The sequence below is a fragment of the Gouania willdenowi genome, chromosome 22 (genome assembly GCF_900634775.1).
Source record: "Gouania willdenowi chromosome 22, fGouWil2.1, whole genome shotgun sequence".
NCBI lineage: Eukaryota > Metazoa > Chordata > Actinopteri > Blenniiformes > Gobiesocidae > Gouania > Gouania willdenowi.
The window spans coordinates 24,018,781-24,034,186 of record NC_041065.1 but is presented as its reverse complement, the minus strand read 5'-3'; the positions used below and the strand labels follow the sequence as shown (position 1 = coordinate 24,034,186).

General features: G+C 38.7%; 2 protein-coding genes across 12 annotated transcripts in view; one reads left to right on the top strand and one right to left on the bottom strand.

Moving 5' to 3' along the window:
* Nucleotides 1–8,914, bottom strand: part of LOC114456551 (ryanodine receptor 3) — a 131,506-nt gene extending 122,592 nt beyond the window's left edge. For all 9 annotated transcript variants that reach the window (XM_028438399.1, XM_028438402.1, XM_028438401.1 and 6 more), the window contains exon 1: nt 8,620–8,914. In XM_028438399.1, coding sequence (XP_028294200.1) covers nt 8,620–8,667 — 48 coding nt within the window. In that variant the 5' untranslated portion in view covers nt 8,668–8,914. The remainder of the gene's footprint in view (nt 1–8,619) is intronic.
* Nucleotides 8,915–12,350: 3,436 nt separating this feature from the next.
* Nucleotides 12,351–15,406, top strand: part of LOC114456104 (formin) — a 78,132-nt gene continuing 75,076 nt past the window's right edge. For 2 of the 3 annotated variants that reach the window (XM_028437644.1, XM_028437643.1), the window contains exons 1-2: nt 12,351–12,438; nt 13,588–15,198. In XM_028437644.1, the coding sequence (XP_028293445.1) occupies nt 13,671–15,198 (1,528 nt within the window). In that variant the 5' untranslated portion in view covers nt 12,351–12,438; nt 13,588–13,670. The remainder of the gene's footprint in view (nt 12,439–13,587; nt 15,199–15,406) is intronic. The other variant, XM_028437646.1, reaches the window with a different exon arrangement.

Here is a 15,406-nt window from a genome sequence, read left to right as displayed (position 1 = left end):
TGGGGTGCTGGTGATGATCCTGGCTGCGGAGTTCTGGACGACTTGAAGTTTATGAAGGGTGACCAGACTGTGAACAAGTATGCCGGTAGTGTGAGAGATCAGCGGAAGAGGTTTATATTGCGGAGGTAAAAGTATGCAGATCGTGTGATGTTATTGATATGAGAAGTGAATGATAGAGTACTGTACTGGGAGGATGACACCCAGACTCTTAACCTGTTCAGTGGGAGAGATGGAGGAGATGTCAATGGTGATAGAGAAACTGTCAGCTTTAAAGTGGACTTTGTACCGATTAATAAAGCTTCTGTTTTATCACTGTTTAGTTTCAGAAGGTTGGCTGTGAACCATGATTTTATTTCAGTGAGGCAGTGAGTGAGGGAGAAAGTGAGGCATTAGGCTTTGTGGGGATGTAGAGCTGGGTATCATCCACATAGCAAAAGAAATTGATGTGGTAATGATGAAAAATATAGCCAAGAGGGAGTAAGTAGATGATAAAAAGCAGGTGCCCTGGGATAGAGCCCTGGGGAACACCTGTAGTGACTGGGAGTGGGTGGGATATAAATGATTTTAGTTGAATGTACTGAGTGCGGCCTGAAAGGTAAGATTTAAACCAGTTGAGGACAATGTGTGTGATGCCAATAGAGAGAAGTCTGTCGAGGAGGATGGTGTTTGAAATGATATCAAAGGCCGCACTCAGATCAAAGAGAATGAGGATGGAGTACAGTATATTCCCTAAAATATAGACGAAAGGGAGCAGCCATTTTCAGCCGGAAGTGACGTAGCACTGATTCATGAAGGGCAGCGTTTCTGGGTAGGAAAATTCCACTAGAGACATGGGTGAGTAAATTAGATCAAATCCAACAAAAGTGTGCCACTACCTGCCTGAACGAACTTGGATTTAAAGTTCACTACAGGTACGCTTTAATGCTAGATGATGTCACTTGTCAAAGAAGCCAGGAATGACTGAATAATGTCAAACCAGAGCCTATTCCTTAATTAATCAGTTAACTGTTTTAATAATGATATCATTCATAGCTTGGAATGTAAAAAGTGATTTTAACATATCTTTTTGATGTCACGCTAACTAGCATGTGAAATTTTAGTGCCACCTAAGTGCTTTTCAAACTAGTGCAAAACACGACTGTAATCCATGGAGAAAAATCAATCAATGGCAACTGTCTTCAGCTGTTGTCATTCATCTAATGCACACTGTGTTTAAAACTATTTTCTAATAAGAGGAACATGTTTTCCCTCCCTCCTTTTCTCTATAATAACAATAACGGACAGATGTGTGTCAGTTATGCTTCAGGAAAAAAATCATTCTCAGTCAGTTGGGGCTTATTCTTGCCCCTGTTTCCCATTCAAAGGAACACTGCAGGGATGATAAATAACCGTACTGGGCAATGACTTAAAAAGGCACACATTATCCATAACTGCATTCTCAGGAGTTAGATTTTAGCAGCTATACAATATAAAAAAGCCTGCTGGAAGCGTGCTGCCCCCCGCCCCCAGAAACAAAGATCTGTAGCTGAGATTTACAACAGGAGAATAGAATGTAATTCAGTGTCTTGTATGTGTGATCCAACATTTTGTGCCACTGGCAGTGAGAAGCGCAGACAAGGATGTGAGAGTGGAGATGGCCCTGCTAGCAAAGGCGGAGGCAGCAGCCTAACAACAGTTGCTAGAGGTGCTGAAGCTTATATGCCAAGTGCTCATATGCCTTATGGTGTTAAAGGCACATGCTGGTTTAAATGCAGTGCATTATTGTTGCAGCCAAGCATGGATATCACTAAGGAGTAAAAAAAAAAAAAAAAAAACACTTCAAGCAAAACTAACTCATCTGCATCAATGCATTTAGGATAAGAGAGAAAAGTTAAGTTGCTGATTAAATGAAGATTTATATTACATCCTTTGATTAAACTATTTGCTTTTTTAATAAACTATTAAACTATTTCATTTAAAAATGCAGGGTGTCCTGAAGACGCTTAATGTGGTTGAATCCTTGAATTAAAGTATGTCATATATTTAACTATTTTAAAGTGTTATTTCTGTTGCATGTATTTTTGGTTCTTACATACTCGCTTCTATTTTTTGCCTAAAAGGAGCCAAAGTCAGGGAAAACTAGAGCTGGGCAATATATTGAGATTTAAGATTATCGAGTTTTCTATTTTGGCGATATAGAAAATGACAATATCGCCTATATTGATGTTACACATAGGCGTAAAATACGGGGGGATTGGGGGGTTACAACCCCCGCAATATTCAAACCTAAGAAATATAACCCCCCCCCCCAATCTTTTTGTCCAAACATAAATTCCAAAATATTTAATTTAAAATTTCCTACGTTGATGTGTGATGTATTTTACAACCATTTAATGACAAAACACGAACACATTTAAATGACACACCTCTTTCCAGCTGCACACTTGGTAGCTTCCATCCCCACACCATACCCGTAAAGTGTCCCGTTTTTAACCAATATGATTAAAATACAAACCTGATTTCCTGTTTTATATCAACAACTTTCCAATACTGCCCGACTAAATATTAATTCTAGGAGAAGATCCAATCAATCTGGCTTACTTACTGCATGCCTCTGACATTACTGAGGAAATGTCTTCATTCCGCAGCTCAATCAATAGCTCATTACAGCAGCTTCACAACTCATCTGTTCCCAGCAAATCCCGCTGCCTAATTTCACTATAGATTACGGGCCGACCTGATCTGTCCGTCTTCAGCATCCCAACTTTACTCAATAACCTTACACCAGCTAACTGTCCCACCAGATTTTTTGAAGATCGCTCATTGTGAGCACGTATAAAAAAGATTGTTATTCTGTAACACTTAAAGAGTATATTTAATTGGATGCAAACTTGCAAATTGTGTTCTGGACATAATAAATAGAGCAACATAATGAGTTACATTTCACACTTTTCAAATACAGAACATCAGAAATGGCAGTATATATACTGTAGGTGTACAAACTAAAGCAATTACATGCACACCAGGGAACAATAACATAACAGCTGGCAAAGACAGATGCCCCAAACACAGAGCAGGATTTTTTTTTTTTTTTTTTCTTGACCATTTTGTTTTAGGTGCATGAATATTCTTCATATTCAGAATTCACTTCTTTTAAAATGTTTTTTTTATTCTTATTATTTTTTTAAAGAAATAATCTCTGCCTCAGGTGGTCTTTCAGTATCTAACCCCATTTATGACCGCTAAACATGAGCAGTGTGAATTCTAAAAACAGCAATAACTCAGTAATATTGAAATACATTGATGTTATTGATACATTGAAATTTGCATTTGTGGCAATAATTTCATGATAATCAAATAATGATGCACAAAGAAAGTAACAGAGCAACAGGTGGAACCATACATAAAACAAATCAGGCAGGGATCCAACATTGATATGATAGTGAAGTATGGAGACAGATGCAAATGATGGAGCTAAGAGGGAAGAGAAAGAAGGCGAGAGAAGATGTTCGTTTATGCCATGAGGAAAAACATGCAGTCCATATGAGTAGGGGCGGTACAGGAGAAGATAGAGGGTAATGCAGGAAGATGATCCATTGTGCCTACCCCTAGCATGAAAATGTTGAACCGCTGAACGCAGAATATAAACTTATTCAGTGTTTTTTCTACAATGTCACAATCATTCTTACTGCTAATGCTAATGCTGCGTTCACACCGGATGCGGCGCGAATTGTTTGCACGACCAAATTACAAACAATGTCAATGAGAAGACACGGTAAAAGGGAAATTCTTCTCCTGTTGGTCGGCGCGGTTTGATTCGTGCAGCAACAGCGTTGGCCGCGGCATGCGCGCCTCCATTTTTTCGTGACATTCGTCATTTGCTTGAGTTGAAAATATTGAACTCCAGCAAATGTTTGACGTGCAAAAACCAATCAGAGTCCTTGTTGTCAATGACAATGGCTTTTTCACTCATTTTAGCATAAAGGAGAAAATAATTGTCGCAGTTTCTTGTTTTTTACCCAGACCGTACCAGGAAGGATTTGGCGCAGCTCCTGAAGAAAACAGTGAAACTCACTGAGTTGGATGCATCACTGGTTAACCTGGAGAATCCAGGAACGCCGGTGTCACGAAACGAGTTTACCTCATACTGCAATCGATTAAGGGCAGTTCAGCTGTTGTATTCATATAATTAGCAATCTGATCATGACAATCATATTTTTTTTTTATCATTGATCGATTTTTTATCGGCGGTCGACTGATGTGATGTTTTAAGCATTTTTTAAAATCAGTACAGCAATCTCTGTACATGGCTAATCCAGCATGGGTACATCTGAGTACGTAGAAATCACATACCAAGATTGTAAAAATAATCTCAGTACGGAGGTAAACTCAGTCCGTGACACCGGCGTTGAGCATTTTTATGGCTCTTCAGCTTCCAGAGAAGGTAAAGATCATTTTACTGGGGTCCTCCATAGTTGATGGTGAAAATAAAGGGAGTTTGGTTGGCGCCTTTTTTATATCTGCTTCAGACACACAAATGAGTCGAATATGGGGAAAATGTTTTTCGATCCTGCGGAAGCATTCACGCGGTGCCCGCATCACAAAAATTTGCACTGTGTCCGGTATGAGCGCAGCATTAGTAGCTAAATGTTCGCTTCACGGTAAAACCCTTTGACCCTTAATCAATATGATGAATGGAAACTGAGCAAAACTGTGATTCATATGTTAATCTTTGAACCTGGTGCCTAAATATGTTAAATCTACCTGCTTATTCAGCCATTGTTGGGGAGTACATGACCACAAATATCCAATGAGTGGAATTGGACCAATGATCTTTGTGCTGAGAAAGCCTTGATACGGTCTGCTTGAACTGAGCATGTGAATGTAAATAGTGCTTATTTATTAGTCTCTTGTGTTTCTTTAGATAAATTGTTTCACTTCCCTCTTACTAGGAATGTAACGATTCACTCAACTCCCGATACGATTCGATTCACGATACTGGGTTCACGATACGATTCTCTAGAAAATACTGTATTATTTTCCTTTTATTTTTAATTGTCAAAAGAATCCCTTGATAAACTATTCAAAACAATGCAATTTAACTAAAAATAAATCTTGAATGAAATAAATAAAGGAATAATACAAATGAAGAAGAAGCTTATTAATTTAAATTCTGGTTCTATAGTAAACAATGCAAAACTGCATAATAGTTATTTTTCTTTTTAAAAGTGCAACTGAAAATGTATTTTGTGCCTTAACAATTGGACTTTAATTGGACCGTCTTTGCACTGATTTACATCAGATATTTGTTTGGACCAGCAGAGGGCGCTGGTAACCCAGTGGTCGGTTGGCATGCAGCTAATCTAGCAGTGAAGAAGAGATGCTATGCTAGCAGACAGAGCTAATAGAAATATGTGACTTTTACAGTTATTCACGTAATATTACAAATATTCTTTCGGTGCTAAAGGGGTAAGGAATCATTTATTAACATGTAACATTAACATGTAAGAGTAGAATGCGGCCAGAAAGAAAATAGTAGCAGATTCCACCCTCTGGTACACTACTGGACAAGAGAAGGGATAAATAAAGTACTGCGATTCAATTTTCAAATTATCGATGTCAAACGTGATACCTATGAATCAATTTTTAACTGCCTTACGATTAATCGTTACATCCCTACCTCTTACTGTTCCTGTATTGTCAGTCTTGTCTGAAGACAAAGCGAGGTGTTTGCTGACACATTCTTCAACTGATCCACCTTCAATGTATACTCCTCCTGATCTTGGTCACAAGGCATTGGACCTGACTGAGGTTACACAATTTTTTCAATTCTAAGACCCCAATTGAACTATAGCACGCACATCTTTGGACTGTGAAAAATGTAATCACATAGACGAAACTGCTGTTGATACCTCCAAATTAATACACAGTTTCAATGAAACTCTACAATATTAGCAGGGCTCACAAATTCCCCACGCTTAAATCACATTGAAATGCAGTTATTTTTTGTCTTTTAAATTGTTAAAAGAACTCTCAATTTTTCCACACAAAATGTCCACAAATTACATAAAAATGGGTCACAAAATTAAATAAATTGACAGTGAAGGGGACTGATATCTATCACTTATTGCATTGATATTATCAGTGCCGTACATATTTATATAATTTATTTATGCATGGAAGTGTAAACTAGAGCACAATAATGACTAAATTATTGATTTTCCCACCTAAAATCTGCAGTAAACTGCTCCATATTTGACCCCTGAACTAAAATGAGTTTGACACCCCTGCTCTAGAGGCACCTTTTCTCCAAGTCTCTTGGTTTACAGGAGACTTAGTTTACTTTTCTGCTCCTGAAACTCTGAAACACACATGGCTGAGCGATATTCTCCTCTTTTTTCCTCCGACCGAGTCGGGTTTATGGGCAGCATGTCTGGCAGGGGTAATTTCTGTTACTTCTCTAGGGAAATTACTTTGTGTTGTTATAGAAAAGGGCAGTTTGTGAACTGCTTGATCAAGCTCCTTGACGAGAATAACCAGCAACACTTGGCTTCCTGAAAGAAACAAAGCCCTATTTTATTCACACAAACAAAGTTGTGTCAAGACCAAAATCTTTTTCAGTCGACAAATATGAATCCAGCTGAACATTTAGTTGATCAAAACTGATTTAAGTCATGATAACTCTGTGTCTATGTTGTTGCACATGCATATCGGCGCGCGTATTTATGTTAGTTAAGATGTGTCTGGCTTGGGGGGATGAATAATTTCTGCACTGTGCTCTACTGTGGCACATCTGGCGCAGGCTGACTGCGCCAAACAGCTACCACTTTTTATTTCTATTTAACACACACACGCAGACATAAGACACAGACGTGTTTTGCTATTCAGCTTGTCAGCTGCTTCCACGTGTCGAAACGCAACAAGCTGCAGAGCTCTTTTTTAAAGCAACAGCATAATTCCTATTAGTCAGTGTTCTGTCACTTACTCTACATTAGAAGAGGAGAGAAAGTTTGGCAAATTTCAACAAAATAGATGACAAGCAAGCAAAATATCGACTGAATTGTAACACTTTCGTACGACTCTCGTTCAGTGTTAAGACAGAAAGAAAAAAAGAGTAGAGTGGCCTTTAAAATGTCAGCCCACTTTAGAAGTGGCAGACATGCTGTGGGAGTGACCTCTGTAGCTGTGATTTCAAAGGTTGGGTGAGCAGGAGGTAGCAGCTCTTTTTTTTAATTTAAGCACTATAGAAGCTTTTTTTTTTAATCACCGTCACTTTAAATGTATCAATTTCACACAAAAACACACGTACGTGATTACTCTTATTCACAAAGAAACCCCCATCCTTGATGGATAGATAGATGGTTGTAGCTCTAACATATGTTAACTGTGCAAATAAAGTAAAAGTTAGAATGTTGCCAAATGCACAGTGTCTACCAGTTACGCAACCAATACGTATGCAGATAATATCAGTTCAAAAAACATTTTTGTTTTGTGTCATAAAATCTCAAATGTCTACATTGAAGTTGCAGTAATGTGATGTTTGAAAAACAAACAAGCGTCCCTATGTGTTTCAGCCTCTTTAAAAGCAGTAGTGCCAATGCAATCTGCAACCAAACACCTCCCACTATGGGGGTTTTTCTGAAAGACCTTCAGCATTGGTGCTCTTGTCCTCCGGGTGCCCTAGACCAGCGAGTAATAGTATATATACTCAGGATGATGTAGCTCCCCGTGCATATCAGCAAAGAAAAGCAGACCATGTCACAATACATCTGTGTCACTTCCACTATCATGTTCAGATTAAAAAGTCATGCTTCCTTCACTTGTAAATGTAGTCACTTATGCACTAGACTCTAGAGCCAAAAAGGGTAAATACTGATAAACACACATTTTTAATCACACAACACAATGTGTATATTTGTTTTATGTGCCATGGTGACAAGCAGTGGGATTCTGGCTGTGGTGAAACAGTTTTTTTTTTTTCCATCATTTGTTTTGCAATAGCTCTGCTGCTGCACAGGCACCCTGGGGTGCCTGTCTGGAAAAGGTTCTCACCCTGCCAGCAGTGAGCAGTCACAGAAATGTCATCAAAAATGGTTTAGAAATAATAATAATAATAATAATAATAATAATAATAATAATAAATATTAATTAATTTTAAAAATTAAAAAAAAATTAAAAGGAACATTTTTTAAATATGGTTTAAATAAATCAGAGTATTTTTTGACTGAATAAATAAATAAAAATGTTTCTAATTTTTGTTTGTCAGATCTCATACCGTTAACATCTTGTACATACATTGTGATTGTTATTATACAAAGAGGTGGACAGGTAAGTTTTACCGATGTCAACTTCTGGAGTCAGAGACTGCAGAAAAGACAATAGATGTCAGTGAGCCATGCGCAAAACAAGAAGGCACTAACACCGCCTCTGTGATCTGCTATAAGGCACAAGGTTATAATGGGCTGGATGGTGATATAGCATCTGTAAATACAGCTTAGAAGTGGCAGGAAATGGGTGGAAATAGTGTCACACGCGGCACAAGGCGACGTGAGAAGAAGAAGAACGGGAGAAAAAAAACGCCACGCACATATTTCCACATCCACCCGGAGCAGCGCTTCAAGTCCGAGTCGGGGTACTCACAGTTCTGAGGAACTGGATCTCATCCTCTCCCTCTCCACCTTCAGCCATGGCTGCGAAGGAGCCCGTTCAGACCCTCCAATCGACACTAGCATGCAGCTAATCCACGGACGAACAGGGTGAAGACCACCGCAGCATGTGTCACTCAAGCCCCTGTGCTCTGCTCACGCCCGGAGGAGGAGGAGGAGGAGGAGGAGGAGGAGGAGAGTGTGGCGGCAGCAGCATCGGAGGAGCTCGAACAAAGTGGGGGAAGAAAACAGGGAGAAAACCGAGTCCTGGAGCCAAGACACCGCAGCGGGGGATTCTCTCTCTCTCTCTCTCTCTCTCTCTCTCTCTCTCTCTCTCTCTCTCTCTCTCTCTCTCTCTCTCTCTTTCTCTCTCTCTCTCTCTCTCTCTCTAATCGACGTCACCTGTTATTATCACAATGGGGGAAAAGCGCGAGGATTCAAATAATTAGCTGAGGTGCACGCGGCTCCCAGGACAGCCACTCAGTACCGGCGCCGCGTGCACAGGAAGCCCCACAGGAAGCAGCTGTTCACGAGGGAAAGAAAGGTCCAGATCAGCACCACGGACAGCAACACAGGAGCCAGGCTCTTTATCAGCCTCCTCTCCAGGCTGCTGACACTCCTCAATGGAGGGCACTCATTAATCAAGTGGGCTCAACTTCAAATACGCACACATGTGTCATGTATATATGTTTTATTAAAAGCTCCCTGAATAATCTTAGCTCTAGTAAAGAGCAATACAATAGACAGTGTAATGTTATTTTTCCAAAAAAAAAAAAAAAATCGTTGTGCTTTCTTGTACAATATATAGGCATTACTACAGCTGGGACAATATGGTTTTGTCCCAATTTGATCTTATCGTGATACTTGGTTGCCGATTTGATATATACAGTATTGCGATTCTGATTTATTGATTAATTCTAAAAGTATCAGTAATTATTGGTTAATGATTATTGTGATTTTCAAAAACAAAAGTTGAAACATATACGTATTTCTAGAAAACAATATAAGCTATGAGTCATAGATATATATATATTTTAAATAGAACTTCATTTCATCTAGTGCACTATTTAAACACTACATGTAGTGTTACTGTCAACCTATGACTACATTATGCAGACATAGCGATAGAATAAAAAATATACATATTCTAGGGAAAAATATCTATTTTAATATTGTCACCAAAAAAGCGTTTAGTTTAGGTTATCTAAAATGAAATACATGATAAATAAATGCTCAAAAATTTTAAAAAGCATTTACATTTTTTTTTTTTTTTTTTTTTTTTTAGATATTAGATAATTACGTACGCTACTCACTGTTGTCACACAAGAAGCGACCATTATCATCTACAGTGGTTCATCTAGGAATAAGGTGGACGTGACCAGCAGGAAGCTTTATGTAGATCAGTGGCTCTAAATGTAATATTAACACTAAGTAACAAAAATATTTACATTTACCTGACCAAGACATAATGTAATCATTTTTGAACAGAAAAAAAATGGTGCCTTTTGGACTGAATCTAAATCAAACCAGAGGGGATGGTTTCACCAAAACAAAGTTTTGTGTTCGGCAAATATTCTGTGCCAATGAAAATGAACAGAAATGCATTGGCAATATAACAATGGGTATGTTTTGGGAGCCTCTGTAATATGCTGAAGAACCATACATAGCAAAATAACCTGCTGGCACTTACAGTATATATGACCAAGAGGCATAAAATAACATTCTTAAGCAGCAGTGTCTACCACAAACTACAGTTTTTTTCTCAGTCACTTTGGTGCTTTTCTTAGATCAGAATGAAAATTCCCATAACTACTGTATTAGTTCAACCTCCACAACATTTAGTTATTTGTGCACATCATAGTAGCAATTTCTCCTTCCGCTGAACAAATTGCAAATGCTTTTAGACATGTATCAGTTGCTTTCATACAATTCTCTGCTGTTTTATAACATTATTATTTGCTTTTGTCGTGTCAGTCAGAATGAACTATACTTATGGATGCTGAATAGTTGTTTCCAGTTTTTTTTGTTTTGTTTTTTTTTTATAATTTTTTCCTGGAAATGTCTCATAAATTGAACAATGGATGATATCAGTTGTGATTGAGGTGAAAATATGTGGCCAGACAGACAGGAACGTCTGGATGTGCCAGAAGGATTTACCTATGTTCAGTTACAATACGTACTGTTACAGTATATTGTTCACATTTGTGTACAGCTCTACAAAAAGGGTGTTTCTTATGTTCTCACTAAGTGACTATATAGTGTTTTTGTTTTTTTTTTTGCACAATGCTGTAGAATTGCAAAGAGCATATACAGTAAAAATGTGAAATGTACGTATTCAGTGTCTTGTACTCACTTTACTCCCCTAACAACAGTAATGTGTAACTTTACTGTAGTTTTCAAATGCTGTCTTGAGCATTTTCAGGTAGTGTCACTGAGTTCTGATGTTTTCTTGCATTGGAAAACGTTGAAAAAACAACCTGTCATAATGAAAACATGACAAAGCCATTTGACTACAGTATCTTATTCATAAACGATGGTGTCAAAACAAGACATTTTGATGACACTGGCAGTTTCATTGAATGAATACTTGTTTTTGAGGAATGGACTATCCATTTTGAGCAAGTGATATACTTTTGCAGGTTATCCAATAGGTTTTGCAGTTTGTACTAATTGTTTTTAGAAATGCAAATGTTAATAGTGATGTGAGAAAAGCACCAAAGCGACTGAGAAACACTGTAATTGGCTTTATTATGTTAGATAATTGCTAAGAAATAATATCACAAATATGATATAATGCTGCCCTCTTATAAACTGCAAATATCCTTTCTGACCATACTTTTATTTTACATTTTTGTCTTCCCATTATGATTCAAATATCACAGTAGTTTCCCCGATCACAAACAATGGCTCAAAAGCTCATAATAATAATAATAATAATAATAATATAAAGCGAGATTCCAAAATAATTTGAGTCATGGTAAATCATAATCAAAAATACTGGTACAAATGGATTATTGATGGAAATGTAAGGACACATTGTTGTATATTGCATTTGATAATTATAATAATTATTGGCGTCATTTATTCTACAGGACTTGGGTATTTTGTTGATCGTTCTGCTTTTGTTTTGTTTTTCCCATTTTAATTTCTTATTTTGTGAAATCCGTTTGAGTTCAATTGTTTTAATTTTGATTTGCGAACAAAGTTTATCGGAACAAGAAAGTGAAGATATTATTTGCTGTTCAATTTCATTGATTGAGGCAAAATGTGTTTCGAGCTCTAGATGCTGTAATCCATATAAATGTTTTTAAGGGTTTTTTTTTTTTGGGGGGGACTTTTGTATATTTTACATTTTAAATCGGATTATTATTAGAAATGAAAGCACGATAAATAGTGTTTTATTAAAAAAAAAAAAAAAAAAAGAAAAATGCTGTTAAATAACAGCCCTTACAGTACTTCACCACTAGATGTCTCTGTTTGCCAATAAATCGTAAAACATTGACACCCTTGATAAATGCATTGCTTAGAGCTACCGCACTGTCTACTTTTGTTTCTTTCTTCCAGCTGTCTAAGCACATCCTCTTCTCTGTCGACCTCCTTCACATTTTCCACCTGCAAATCTCTAACTGCGCTGCCTCAGCTTTGCGGGATGTGACGATCCACCAATCACAGAGCAGGAACCCTGCGGTGCGTGACCCTATTGGACGGACGCGTTGTCCTTCACCCTGGGACAACCCACTGAAGCAGCGTTGAACGCAGGCTGGCTGCAGCATCGGAGATGTGAGCTTAAATATCAGCTTTATCATAAAATCAGGTGAGTTACAGTTTATCATTCACTTTCTGTCGCTTTGCATTTTACCCGCTGGTGCTGCAGTGGACTGCATAATGCTGGCTTATTAATATGAATGCATATGACATCAGACTGGCAAAAATATGAGCAAGAATCGCATTATTAATGCAGTACTGTACAGTTTAGTGCGTGTTTGTATAATCTAATAGTATAATATATCGAACAAACAGACATACATGATGTTTGAAAGAGATTTTTCTGGATCTGTAACATTGACACTTGCACAGTCTGACTAGTAGTTACTGCAAGGTGAAACTGACCCACGGGATTACTTAGAGATGATAGCAGTTGAGATTTAACTAGGTAGTGAGGTTGATTTCTTTCAAAGGTGTGTGTATGTGTGTGCGTGTGTGTGCATGTGAGACATAGTGTGTGTATGTGTTTAGCCCAGTGTTGGGCCTTCTTGTGCCTTCACCTTGTGTGACACTGGTTTTTGTTGTTTTTTTTTCCTCTGGAGCTTGGGAAATGTTTATGAAAATATGTCATATTAGAGGATGAAGATGAAATACAATAAGGAAAGGAAGACAAGTAAAACAAAGCATGCTCATTTGTCTGTATTTCTTGTTGTCACATGTACAGTGTGAAGAATAATCTAACAAAAAAAATAAAATCACAATGGGCCCTGAGTGTTGTGGGAAGAACTAAAATGCAATTATTTTTGCTGAAATGTGTCAGATTATGGTGGATTATTCATGAGACTTAATGATTGGTCTGTATAAAAGCAGAGAAAGTATTATCATATATTTAAAATGTTGGTCCAAGACCTGAATTGTAAAAACATTACAAGTGTGTGTGTGTGTGTGTGTGTGTGTGTGTGTGTGTGTGTGTGTGTGTGTGTGTGTGTGTGTGTGTGTGTGTGTGTGTGTGTGTGTGCATGTTTGATGTGATGTCCTGAATATTCTGATACTTGAATGTTTAGATCAGATGAGATCAGTACCCATTAAAAGTTGTCCCAAAGAGGATCCCCTTGCCTTCAGCATCTACAGAGTCAGACATTGAGAGCTCAGTGCTTTAAAAGTAGCAATATTCCTCTGCAACAGGCTGAACATACTGTATATAAAAACCAAATCAAATGAATATTTTTTTGTTCTGCTTTCTCTCTCTGTCTCTCAGCATCTGGACATGAACTGCCATAAATCTTCATCTGCAGTTGAACCCCAATCAATCTGCTCTGTCATAAAGTTTGCATAGTTCTCATGCCACCCATTATGGAGGGCACCCACACTGTCTTACTTCTGTATGTTCCCATTCAGGAGCGGAGCAATGTTAGCCCTTTTTTCTCCAGGAGGTCAGCCCCCAGCTTCAAGTACAACAACAGCCATGCCCCTCATTCAGAAAAGCCTGATGATGTCTTGGACTGGGGAATGGAGGATCTTGCCGCGTCCAAACAAAGAAGTCAGTCTTCCGACTCCACAGGCAAACTCTTTACCCAACAGCCAACAAAAGAAGCAATCTCAGAGCTCTTCTGGCTGGTGGCTGAGCACCACCAGTTGCTCTCCGATCTGTTATTGCTGTGCAGAGACTGTGCTTACAAAGTCAAAATGGGCAACCAGGATGGTAAACTTCAGGATTTTATCGAGGATCGGCAAGGTTATGCTGGAGGTGATGCCAAGAGAAGAATTACTGACTCTCATCCTATTCCTAGGGAGAATAAGAAGGGGATATCTAAGAGCAAAAAGCTGAAGAAGACTGGAGGCAAAAGTCTGGACAGTGCAGAGGATTTCCTCAACAGTAAGATGAAAAAGAAAGTTACCAGCATTACCTCATTGTCAAAGGGGCTTCCAGCTAAGAATTCTGTACCTATAGCCTTAGAAATAGAGAAAATCCCTGGACCCACAGCCTCTATAAGCATGTCTGATAGTCCAGTGACTGGTTCTTATGTCACTGCCATCAGTAATTCCTTGTTGTTAATGGAGGAACCTTTCCAGACAAATCGTGAAGGCTGGGAGTTCATGGATGGCCGGACATTTGAGTCTGACATGGATTTCTGTAATGACTTCTCAGAATGTGATGGTGAGCTGGGTTACGAGTCATCTTCGTGCAGCCTCTTAGAGGGCTTGAACCGTCGCAACAGTAAAAGCAACATTCGCAGCAATGTCAAAACACCAAGACTTGGTTCAGAGATTTCGACAATTGAGGAGAATTCTTTAACAAACAATCCAACCCAACAGTCAAATGATAACATCTACCAGACGAATACAGGTGTTAAGGTTGTAGCGAAAGTGCATGATTTGGAAGGAAGTCTTCATCATGTCAGCCATAAAAGTCCAGATACTTTTGGGTCAGCTGTGAAAGATTCTGGGAACTGCAGAGCCCAAAAGGAATCTGGTCATTTGTCAGAATCAAACAGACGCTTGAAACTTCCCCTTTCTGGAACCAATGAACCTCTACCTCCTGCCAGAACACATGCAAAGAGCCCCACTTCTCCTTCTCTTGCAAGGGTCTTCAATACCTCATTCCCTGCTTCAAACACCGTCCAGAGCATGTCCCCTGTCCTGTCGCCTCCATCCTCCATGCATCTCAGCCCTCAGCTCAACCATAGGATTGTACTGCTTTCAGATAATGATGTTCAAGATGGGACCAGTAACATGGAAGAACCCAGCATCTTGAATGAAGTAATTGATAGGAACGGTAACAAGCGCACCGTACCTCATTTGGATCTGGACCTCAGCAGGCGGCCGAGTAACTTCAAGTGGAATTCCTCAAGCACCTCCACAACAACAGGTGAGTTATTACAGACAGTTTTAAATTCGAGCTAAGACTATCTTCTTCAGTGAGAATGTGACAGCAGAGCTTTTATTCTCTCAGCACAGTAAAAGGATCTGTCAGATGACATTCTTATCCTGGCCATGCCAGCTCTGTGCTTGAAAGAACCAAAAAAAGGATGCCTTGAAAATAAAGGAAATGTATGTGTATGGGTGTGTGCTTAGAA